At 36.2% G+C, this 12644-nt stretch overlaps 1 protein-coding gene across 1 annotated transcript in view; it reads right to left on the reverse strand.

The window, feature by feature from the left end:
* FAM47E (family with sequence similarity 47 member E) overlaps positions 1-12644 on the reverse strand; it is a 108424-nt gene that overhangs the window by 37507 nt on the left and 58273 nt on the right. The window contains exon 6 of the mRNA XM_007495747.3: positions 5199-5354. Within this exon, the coding sequence (XP_007495809.1) occupies positions 5199-5354 (156 nt within the window). The remainder of the gene's footprint in view (positions 1-5198; positions 5355-12644) is intronic.

Raw genomic sequence — 12644 nt, forward strand, 5'->3', positions numbered from 1 at the left:
GATAGAGAAAAATTCATAGATTGTCTTTAAGAGGAAAGGAGAATTTGGAGATAAGCCCTGGAGGAGGGGGGAGATTCTGGAAGGAGAGAAGGATCTTGGAATTTGACTTTTTAACTGTCGCTCCTGATTCTGGTTTTTCACTGAGCTGGAAGGAGGTTCTTTGCTCTGGCATCCCCTGGGAAGATCTTGTGGGAAGGTTAGAGATTCCTGGGTTGGAGAATTTGCCTTGGAGTAGACTGCCTTTTCCCTGGAGTACTAGGATTCACCTGTCTGAGAATACAGGTCAGAGATCCACTTGGTTAAGGTAATCCCAAGGGTTTGTCACCTGGGACTCTGGGTTACCTAAGAAACTAATCCCAGGCTTGAGAGGGGATTCAGGTTACTGATGAGTCCTGTCTCCTTAGGTTTCTTAAAGACAATCTGGGTAGTTAGGTTAGCAGATAGTCAGATAGCATTTGGGTTTTTAAGTAAGATCAGGGAGTGGATAAGCAGGGCCTACAGAAGCAACAAAGAGTACCTCTCATGACTCTCATGAGGTGCGTAGAAGGTGTTACTGAGTCTAGATCTATAGTTTGAGGACCCTTCCTATCCTTTCCCTTTACTCTAATTTTCAAAATAAACTTGGTTTCAAAAGCCCAAGGGTTTTGTGCTTTGCTGGCCCTGGGGAGGTCCCTAAGTGGATGTTTCTCATCTCCCCTCCATCTAGGTCTTTCCCAACAATCCACCTCCCTTTGGAGGAAGGATTTTATTTCAAATGACTGAATAGTTTAAGGCATATGAATATTATGAATATAAAGGTATATGAATAATAGTATGAAATACTATTGTTCTATAAGAAATAATGAAGGGAATGATTTTAGAAAAACCTGGGAAAACTCATATGAACTGATACAAAGTGAAGTGAACAGAACTGGGAGAAGAATTTAAACAATAACAACAATATTGTAAAGAAAACCACTCTGCATCAGAATTAGTAACTCTAATCAATATGATGATTCCCCAGAATTCCAAGGGACTAATATCCTATACACCCCCAGATAAAGAAGTGGAGTATCCAGAGTAGGAATCAAATAATTTTTCTTTCTTTTCCCTTTCCTCTCCTCTCCTCTCCTCTCCTCTCCTCTCCTCTCCTCTCCTCTCCTCTCCTCTCCTCTCCTCTCCTCTCCTCTCCTCTCCTCTCCCCTCCCCTCCTCTCCTCTCCTCTCCTCTCCTCTCCTCTCCTCTCCTCTCCTCTCCTCTCCTCTCCTCTCCTCTCCCCTCCTTCCTTTCCTTTCTTCTTTTCTTTTCTCATTTCTTCTTTTCTTTTCTCTCATTTCCTTTTTCTTTCTTTTCATATGACTTATACAGGAATTTGCTATGACTACATATTTCTATGAGGCATTCTTGAAGAGAGAGAGGGAGGGATAGACTTTAGAATTGAAAATAAAATAAAATTGCTTTCTCTATCCCCTGTGTGGGGTAAGGGGAGGGCAGGGTGCACCTGGAATTTGGTGTGGGGGAGGGGCCCAGCACTCTGCCTCCAAAAGGTTTGCCATTACTGGGCTAGGTTATAAAGGGACTTGAATATCAGAAGTTTCATATTTAATCTTGGAGGTGATAAGGAACCACTTACATTTATGGAAAATGCTAATGATATATATACACAGTTCTGTGACTTTTTTGGACACAGTTCCAAATTACTTTCTGTGATGAAAACTGTCTACCTCATATTTGCATGGGAGTGAGGCTCTAAGAGAGGCAGAGTATGTATCTCTAGCCTCTTCTTTCAGTTTTTACCAAAGAAGTTTATTTTCAGGCAGGAAAGGAGGAGGTTGAGGCCATCAACTTCTCAGAGACATAGGCTAGAATTGAATACATATATAGGAGAAGATATAATAGACAATACAGAGTGAAAGAACTCTCCCACTGAGAGTAAAGTAACTCAGTTGAAAAAAAGAAAGAGTCCTAGATTTCACCTAAAGGAAATTACCCAGTATTTCTAGTGTAGCAAGCTAGTGATAGAGTATGATGGAGACTTCAAGCTCCCCTCATGTTGGCTTCCTTCCCATAGTTTTTGCCTTCAGCAGCCTGAAGTGCGGTTGGCTTCTTCCATCCTTTTACTAGAAGCCCAATGCCTGAAACTGAAAGATTCTTGGAAAGACTCAGTGACTCAGAAAACTGAAGAGCTCTTCTCACTCCCATACTTGCCAACACTGGCCCTTATGTAGGCATAGATCAAGCTCTACCAATCTGGTGAGAGTCACATACCTATGAGCTTTGAGATGCAGGTTTCATTTCCATGATGAATAGACCAATTCACAGTTCTACCAATAATGCATTAGTGTGTGTGTGTGTGTGTGTGTGTGTGTGTCCTTGCACAGCCCCTATAACAAATGCCATTTTCCCCCTTTAATCATGTTTGCCAGTCTAATGAGTATGACATGGAATTTAGGAGTTATTTTGTTTTTCTCAGTGATGTGAAGTCTTTTTTTTCTTAAGCTTGTTCATTTGGGCTTTTTCTTTTTCAAAGTGCCTGTGCAAATTCATTGGCCTTTTATCTATTGGGAAATCATTGTGTTTTTATAAATTTGAACCAGTTCCTTAATATGGTTTAAATATGAGACCTTTATCAGAGAAACTTGCTGCCTCTGATCAAAGATTTTTTTTCTCTTCCTCTTTATCTTCTTTGATCACTAATAGATCAAGTTGATGAAGAAGTGCTTTCACCTACATTGCAGCCACTAAGAGAGAAGGAAACTTCCCATTCCTAATTGTAGATTTCAGTGCTTTCCAGGATATGATATGAAAGTGTCATTTCTACCTTCTAAATTTTAGTACCAAGTTGCCCTATCCTGGTTATAACTCTCCCACAAGACAATCGTTTTCTTTGTCTTTGTAATCTACACTAGTGGCAGAAATATCCACAATGATTCCAGTATATATATTTTTAAAGGCAGATGAATATCACAGAAGTCGTTCATGATTGCTAACTTTTTTTTAGTTCTGCAACATTTACCATCTAATTGAAACACTCTACCTGAGACTATTTACCCATCTCTTACTCACAGCAGCAAACTGAAGGTGTTAAGATGTAATAAAAATAAAAGACATTGATAAAAATTCATTAAAAAAACTTTACACTCTAGGCAACAGAGTTGACAAGAAATAATCAGAAATAATGGAACTCAATAACCCAGTATTCAATAATTGGATAACACAAAGGACTTATGAAGAAATCCCCTAGTTGATTAAGAAGGCACTGCTAGAAAAGCTTGACAGCAGTCTGGCAGAAATTAGTCTTAGACTTTGCATCATGTTCCATAATATATTCTAAATGGACATGTGGGTAGTCAGGTGGTCCAGTAGATACAGCGCCAGGCCTGGAGTCAGAAAGACCTGAATTCAATTCTGACCTCAGATACTTCCCAGCTGTAGCACCTACCTACCATGTTTGTTGTGAAGGTTAAATGAGGTGATAATTGTAAAGCTCTTAACATAGTACCTGGCACATAATAAATGTTATATAAATATTAGCTATTATTATTAGTATTCAATTTCAATATTAACAATCACACTTTAGAAAATAAGAAGAAAAATAGATTATATACCTCTCACAGTTACGGACAAGAGATATATTCTTAACCAATCAAGGAACAAAAGCAATTATAAAAGGTAAATCGGTAACTTTGATCACATGAAACTGAAAACCTGCACAAACAAAATGAATAAAAAACAGGAAGTGGTCAAATGGGGGAAATTCTTTAAATGTTCTATTATAAGGGTTTGGTATCCAAGATATACAAATAATGAATAAATATATATATAAGGCTAACAGCTATTCCCCAATAGATATGTGGTCAAAGGTCATGAAGAGTTCTTGTTTATAGAATTGCAAAGTATTCACAAAGACATTAAATGATGGTGTAAATCACTAATTAAAAACATATAAATCAAAACGGCCTTGAAGTTTTACTTCACATCCTGTAAATTTAAAAAAAGTGGGAATAGACAATGTGGGATGAGTTGTGGAAAGATAAAGTTACTAGTGCATTGCTGGTGGACTTAGAAATCAATACAACCATTTCAGGAAGAAATTTGGAATTATTCAAATAAATTGACTAAAATAGTCATAACCTTGACCCAGAGGTGTTGTTACCAGGTTTATATCCCAAGAAGGCTGCTGCTAAGAAGAAAGTTCCCATATATACCAAAATATTTATAGTGACACTTTTTTGTGAGAGCAAAGAAATGGAAACAAAGTAGATGGCCACTGATTTGAGGTATGGCTAAACAAACTGTAGTATGTGAATGTAATGGAATAATACTGTGTTATAAGAAATGACAAATGTGATGAACATAGATAATCAACAAAAACTCTCCATGAAGTAAGCAGAGCTAAGAAAATAATATACTCAACTACAACAATGTAAATAGAAAGAATAACCACATACACATATACACAAAGTCAAAAGTGAATATTGTGAAATTACAAAGAACAGGCATGAAGAGATTAGAGAATGTCCCCATCCCACTCCTTTGCAGAGGTGAAAGTTCCAACATTGTTACACATTGCATGTATTTTCAGATTTCTCTTGATGCGTATGTTGATATTTTATTTTTCCTTTTTTAAAATAGTATATAATATAAACATAATATACTAAATAAAATATTAAAATAATATTAAAATACTATAGAAGAGGTGACTCTCTGGGAGAGAGGATATCAGAGGATACTGGAAGGACCATCAGAGGATACTCATAGAAACAATCATCTAATGAATATTATTCAAATATTCTTAAAGTTCATCTGCAGTGAGGGAATTTAACATATATCTCTTCTAATAATTAATTAATTACTTAATGGTAGAACTCATGGTAGAAGTTGTCCTGAGGTTATAGGAAAATTATATGTCTTTCTTTTTTCTTCTTCTTAGAATCAATACTGTTTATTAATTCTAAGGCAGAAGAGCTGCAAGGGCTAGGCAATGGGACTTAAAGTGACTAACCCAGGGTCACATAGCTAGCAAGTTTCTGAGGTCAAATTTGAATCCAGGACCCTATCTCTAGGCTTGGCTCTCAATTGACTGAGCTACCTAACTGTCCCTTAAAACTACATATTTCTCAAAAGATCCCAGAATCAGGTGGAAGGGTCACAGATGGAATAAAGTAATATTTAGCCCAAATGAAAATGAGATTATAGATTCTGACGTGTGAACATACCCTTTCTAGAAGATTAGCTTTCAACTTTTCATAATTAGAGCTAGCTTCTGCTTTAGGATCCAACAGAGGTTCATTTGCTCTTCGTTTTTTCCATAAATTGGTATTCAGGTACCAGGCCCCATAGCTGATCTTCACCCAGTCTGGTTTATAAGGATTCTGTAGAAAGAAAGCAATTACCAACATTGTTTCAGATGCTCTGGTCTGTTACTACAGTGATTCAAAAAGTAAGTCTTTGGTTCCTTGATTCAATTACTAATTGATAAGACAAACAATATCCTGTGTGTGTGTGTGTACTTACATTTAGTTCCTGCCCTAGTATTTTAGGAAAGATACTTTTCATTGGTTTCAGTCTTTATCAATAACCAAACTATTTCTTCAATTAGATTTAGCTTCATGTTGTTTCCAGAGCATTTTAAATTTTACACAAAGACAGCAAATCTATAATCACATTCATTGTGAAAGATTTCAGCCTATTACTCTAAAAACATCTCTATCCTGCAGCAATAGTTAAAATCAAAATGGTAGATAAAAATGAATACAATTATAAATCTCCTAGTCATATTATTAACACTGAACTTACACAATAGTTGTTAATAGATAAGTATTTACTTAGCCTGGTACTGTGAGTCTGTAGTTCAATAAATTCAAGTCCTATGCCTTTTTTTCAGGTGGGCAAGGAAAGAAGGAAGCCTCATGTTTCTCATGCTCATTCTGAAGCACTTAGGAGTGGAAAATGTGCTTGCCGCTATGCCAAGAGTTCTTAGCCTGGGGTGTATGATCTTTTTAAATTTGATAACTTTATATCAATATAATTGGTTTCCTTTGTTATCCTATGTATTTTATGGCATGCATTCAAAAGCATTATTCTGAAGAGTCTATAAGTTTTAGTATATTGCAAAGGGATCTAGGACACACAAAAAGGTTAAACCCCCTGCTCGCTCTCTCTATATGCATGTGATTATAATAGCCATTCAATGTCTTTGAATGAAGTCTCCAGGGAAAGCCTGACTCCAGGATATTGCTGAGGAACCGGACACTATTATGATTCTGCCAACTTTCTTATTTGATGTTCTCCCTATAACAAAATTATGGACTGATGACTCTCTTCTTAATGTTGTAAAAAGGAAAACAATATATGTAGGAAATGAGGAGCAACAGTCTCACAGTTTGACAACATGGGTTACAGTTGTAAAGGTAAGCTCTTTTAAAAATATCATCAAAGGTCGTCTGAAACCAAGGTATTTTATTACTTACTGTACTCGTAGTGAAGAAACACTAGATGGTTACTCAGTACAAAGAGGACACCCCTTCTCCCTACTCTTATTTTACATAGCTCTAGAAATGCTAGCTATAAATAGAACAAGAGAGAGAAATTAAAGCTATAAACAAAGACAAAAATATCCCTATTTGCTGATAACATGATGATTTATTTGGAAGAACCTCAGAGAATCAAGAAAGGAACTAGAGATAATTAGTAGTTTCACTAAAATATCAGTATGAAAAATAGATCCACAAAAGCCCATCTTTTTTTTTTAATAAAGAACACATAAAAACTAAAAAGGAATTTGATAAAAGAGAAATTCCATAAAGAATACAGAGTAGAAATTCTCTTTTGGGTATGAATCAGACTACATTGCTGCTGCTGAGGTTCTTTCCAATTCTAAAATGCTGTGATTTTGTGAAAATATCTGGGAGCTTAGCTATAAAGAGACACTCAGGTCATATAAATACAAGTACAAAAGACTCTTTTCAGAAAAAAAGGAAGACAAATAATTGGAAAAATATGCTGGGTTCATCGTTGAGTCATTACAATATAATAAGAATCATACTACCTAAAATAATTTAGAGGTTTAGAACAACACTAAATGAATTACAAAGGCATACTTTATAGATATAGAGAAAAGAATTACAACTTCTTTTGGGGGAATAAATGCTATTACAATGAAAATAATGAAAAAAAAGTTGGAATAAAGAGGGCACGTTACTGAAATGCATATTATATTACTTTCTTCTCTAGACTATACTCCTGAATTTTCTCTACCATGTCCCAGAAACTTCTTCATCCTGGAAGGTTGCTCCAGTCCTGAAATTCATACATTTGAATTATCCTCTAACCTGGTAGCTTCTCTTTCTAATTGAATGGCTCCTTCCAGAAGCTCCATTTAAGAAGGGGACCCAGGACAGCCATATCCTTCTTCAGGATACCCTCTGGACTTTTTTTCTTCCATGCCCTCCCACTCCTTCACCAGATACTTTTGTCCAACCCCTGTTTAGTTTCCAGTTGTGTTTTCTTCCACCATTAGAATGTAAATTCCTTGAGGGCAGGACTGTCTGTCTTCTTGTATTTGTATTCCCAGGTATTAGCACATAGTAAGGGCAATACTAATTGATTGATATTATAAAGTAGTAGTCATCAAAACCATTTGGTTCTAGCCAAATCAAAGTAAGACAAAGTGACAATCAAACACAGCTACTTAGCAGTAGATATGTAACCTGACACAAAACCCATTAGTATGGGCTCATGCCTCTCTCTTCACTGGTTGGAGATAAATTCCCTGCAACTTTTTGAGGGACGATAAAAGGAGGAGAGAGGAAAGTGCCCGGCTCTTTGAGTCCCTTTGAGTTTCTTGGGGTTCTTCAGTCTCTGGACTCTTCTGACTTCCAGCTTCTCTCTTCAGGTGCCAACCTCTCACTTCAGGTTGCTGAAGGGAAAATGAGGTGGAAAAGCCAGCCTGAAAGAAGCTGGCAGTCTTCAATATCCCCCTACCCTTAGTTTGTTACACCAGAAACTTCAGGGAATTTCTTCTTGCTCCCAATGGGAGAGTTCCTTCACTCTGTATTGTGTGATATATATTTTCCTATGTATGCTGATTTCTGCTTTCCTGTTGGCTAAATGGATGTCTTTGCTAATTGTTATGTGTGTGTTATACTATTTTGTGGGAAGGAACTCAAAGCGTGCATAGAAAACTTGAAGTCCTCATTTTTTCCACTAAGAAATAGCGATAACAAGATTAGCTTGAATTTGAAAGCTATAACCCCTATACTAACAATATTTAGGAGAGTAGTTAGATCTAACTCTAACTTGGTATCCCTTCTCTTTGAGGAGAGCAGAGTGGCTCAGTTTCTGGATCCAACCTCCTGCTTCCCCTCCTGTAAGAAAATAAGGTCTCCTTGGGAGAAGAGGCTAGAGATACCTTATTCTGCCTCTCTTTGAAACATATACGGATACCCCATGCTATACACATTGGGGCTCTTTCCACAAGAATATACCTTCTGGTCTCTTATTTTTGCAAGAAATTATAGTTTTTATTTCTAGAGTCTGATTTCTCCTTCAGTAACCTGAAGTGGGTTGTCATCACCCATCTTCTCTCTTGACAATGGAAGTCAAAAGAGCCCCAAACCCCAAAAAACTGAAGAGCCCAAAGGAACTTCAAGAGACTGGAAAAGCCTAGAGTTCTCTCTTCCACTCTCACCAACTTCTCTACCCCTCATACAGACAGAGGACATTGATCTCTACCAATAAAGAGAGAGACCTACATCAATGGGTTTTGGGATCTGGAATATAGAGAGAATCAAGAAGAACAATTTCTGGAGCAAGGACAAGAACTTCTGAGAAAATTGCAAAGAAGGCTGACATAAATTATATTTAGACTATCATCTTATACTGTATACCACAATAAACTGCAAATGGACACATGGCTTAAATATAATGTGCTTCATCATTTAAAAAAAACAAGAAAAAAAAACAAGAAAAGAACAGGCATTAATTTTTATACCTCTGCTATGAAGAGAATATTAACCAACAAATGACAGAGGAGGCCATAAAAGATAAAATAAACTATTTCAATTATATAAAATTTAAAAGTTTTTACAAAAATAGAATTATTACATGCTTCAGAAAAGAAATCATCTTATGGTGGGGAGGGAATCTTTGCATCAAATATCACTGATAAAATTTGATATGCAAAATATAAAGAAATTGTTACATATAAGATCAAAAGATATATCCAATTAAATATATTAAAAGGAAATTAAGTTTTCAAAAGCACTACAATAAAAATTTATATATAAATATATGTTTCAATTCAGTGCACATTTACTAAGTGACTGATATATGTAAGGAACTAGAAAAGATAGATAGATAGTAATGTGAATTTCAAAACTACTCAACCCTATTCAAACCATTCTTTAGAAGATAGGATTTAGCTATTTCCTGATCAATAACAATAGAGATATTTGGAATAACAGAATCAGGTCTTGGAAACTTCAATCTCCACCCTACTCAGGGTAACAAGATCAGGAAGGGCTGCAGCAAAAACTCAAGATTTAATTATTTGAGAATATGGCCTTCAACAGACATGTGCATAAAGGACACACCTCTGGGCAGTTGTAGGTTAAGCTAGAGCCACCATTGGCACAGGAGAGACAGGAAGTGAGGTAGAGGACAGCTCAGGAGTGCTGAGGACTTCCTGTGTGGAGGAAAAGGGTTGTTGGAGCCTGGTGCTTGGAGTGGAGGAGCCCACAGACTGTTTCTCCATTTTGGTCATGTGAGTGATAGGGACTGATCTCTTTTCTTTGCCTTGGCTTGGGCCTTTGGCTCAGCCTAAGCAGAGTGGGTATTTAAGCCCTATTTCCTTCTCTCCTCTTTCCATCTCTCTCTCTCTCCCTCTAATACTTTTCTTCCTCCTGTTTGTAATTAAAACACCATAAAAAGGTTGACAGCTGACTTGAGTTTTCATTTAGGAATTACATAGCTGAATTCCTTGGCGACCTTAAATTAATATATATCAGTCTTTTAAAGTGAATTCCATATCACATTGTGGCTGACCACGGGAGTCTAATGAGTTCCCTCAATAAACTTTCTGAATTTTCTTGCCTTTTTACTCTACTTTCTTATCACTCAGTCCTTTTTAACAGCTAACTCGGCTTAAAGACATAGCTGCTGGAACAAGTGAGTATAAAAAACTTCTTCTCTCTTCTCTTTTCTCTTTAAGTTAAATTGGAATCAGCAGTTTTTCTTTTTCTTCCCATTAATCTTAAGGGGAAGCTGGGTGGCTCAGTGTATTGAGAGCCAGACCTAGAGACAGAAGGTCCTAGGTTCAAATCAGACCTCAGATACTTCCCAGCTGTGTGACTCTGATAGTTAGATAGAAAACAGCTGTTTTAAATCTTAGCAACAGGACCCTAAAGTCCTGGCTGAGAGAGCTGTTTCTAAATATCCTTTCCCTTAAGGAATAACTGCCTAGATTAGGAGTAAAAACAAACAAACAAACAAACAAACAAAACCCATGTGGAAAGTTTTTGCTTTGTCCTGCTCCCCACGTGTTTTGTGAAGACTGTTAGAAAAATAATTACTATATATATATATATATATATATATATATATAAATGAATACTACATTCTTTGACATTTATATGGCAGTTGAAGAATTAAGGGCATTGAGGAATGCAGGATACCTCCAATTTTTTATATTAATATGTAATGTCATTTTTGTACTCCTCAATACTGTATTTAGAGATGCTAAAATAAAAAAAAAATTGAGGATAAAATGCAAGCCCAATTAGAAGATCTAAAATGTTTCTTACAGGATCAATTGGCAAACACCCACTCTACCAGAAACAGACCTGTTTCTGAACCTTTGAATGAGGAAATTTCCTTCCCTGTATATATGGAAAACACCTTCCCTATAGCTCAGTTAACAGACTGCTTCTCTTGTGTAGTGCAAATTTTGACTGAATTTAATCCCCAAAACTCTTCCCCTGCAATCCCAGTTTCTCATGTTCCCTCTCCTACAGAAAACAAAATTCCAGCCCAAAGGAAACCTCATCCTCCTAGAGAAACCTGTCCTTGTCAAACTGACCCACAGGTACAAAATTCAACTAGAGGCCTGTTTCCTCTAAGAAAAGTACCTGAAATTGGACGGAATGGAGATGTGGTGACTTTAAGACACAGGATATCGTTTACTCCCCAAGAAATAAATGAATTTACATGAAATATCCCCACATATAAACAAGATCCCTTTCTAGTAACAAAAAAGATGGGGGACATATTTTTTTCAGTATAATCCATCTTACAAGGACATTGAGAACATTTTCTGCTGAGACTGATTGATTGTATCCTATCACATGCATTGAAGATAATAATCCATTGAGAAGTGGATGCTGTTTTTTCAAAAACACATTGAATTTCTGATTTTTTTTCTTCTCTTTCCCTTATTTTTTTATTATTGCTTTTCTTTTGAATATTTGAATTTTTTCCCCTTTCCTTATTTCTTGTACAAAAGGTACATACAATTAATTTTTTCTCTCTCTCTCTCTCCAGTAATATAAGTTTAAATATACATACCCAAACAGCTTTAGACTGTGGGAACCTGCCATTTATTGATAAAATGTTATGGGACTATGATTAATGTTTGTGTCTGATTCCAGGATATAGGATAAAAACAAGGAGCACAGACTTTACCTGAATAGTGCCAAAAGACCACACAGGAAATACTAATGTGGACTCGAGGTTGCGATGCTTGACATACGTTAAGTCGTAGGACTTCCTTGTATCTACACTCTTTATATAAGTACAAAAATTTGCTGCTTCCCTATATCCTTGAGAATGAAAAAAGTCAGACCGAGGAATGACTCTTCTCTATCAAAATAGAATTCTAGTTCCTTTCCTTCTTGTAATATGACAACTTCCTGTAGTCTTGGCTGCAAATGGGTGAGTGAAATATTACTGCATTCTGTCCTACAGACTTGTGGGATAGAAATTACTTTAAATTGGACCTTTACAAGGGCCCATTATGAAGTTATTTTTGTTTACTCAATATTTTATACATAGATTTTTTAATTTTGATTCTGATTTTGAAATTTTTTTCTTCCCTTTCTCTCAAAAGTTTAACTTTCTTCCATATTTTTTCCTTTATATATTTTTGTTTTTTGTTAGTTTGTTTTGTTTTTATTGTTTTTGAATTCTTTTAATAACTGATTCATACACCCCCATAACTCAACAATACATCCTGAGCTGAACTGGATTTTTTTAAACACCCACTTCAGGGGGGATTGTATTTTAATAAAACTCCAAGATTTTGAAAAGTTTTTTTTTTTTTGTTTGAGAAACATCTTCAAGGAAGAAGCTTGCTAACTCCTAAATCCAGAGAATGAACTGTTGCAAAAAGATGCCAGAAAACCTACATTACATCAAGATCAAGAATGAACCTTGGGGTGTGGTTGCTTGAACTGAAGGTTGATTGAATTTATTTTGAATGTACACTCTTCTGCCAAAGGGGACTGCCCCCTAATTGGCTTTTGTCAATGTGCCCTTCAAAACATTGGTTTTGCTGTCTCTCTCTATCTCTCCTATTTTCCCCTTATCTCTAAGTATTGTAATTTCATAGCTAGTATGCTTACAAGACCCATCAGAGAGATTAGACTTCCTTGGGCCTCAGGGGGGAT

The sequence above is a fragment of the Monodelphis domestica genome, chromosome 6, assembly GCF_027887165.1.
Source record: "Monodelphis domestica isolate mMonDom1 chromosome 6, mMonDom1.pri, whole genome shotgun sequence".
Lineage (NCBI taxonomy): Eukaryota > Metazoa > Chordata > Mammalia > Didelphimorphia > Didelphidae > Monodelphis > Monodelphis domestica.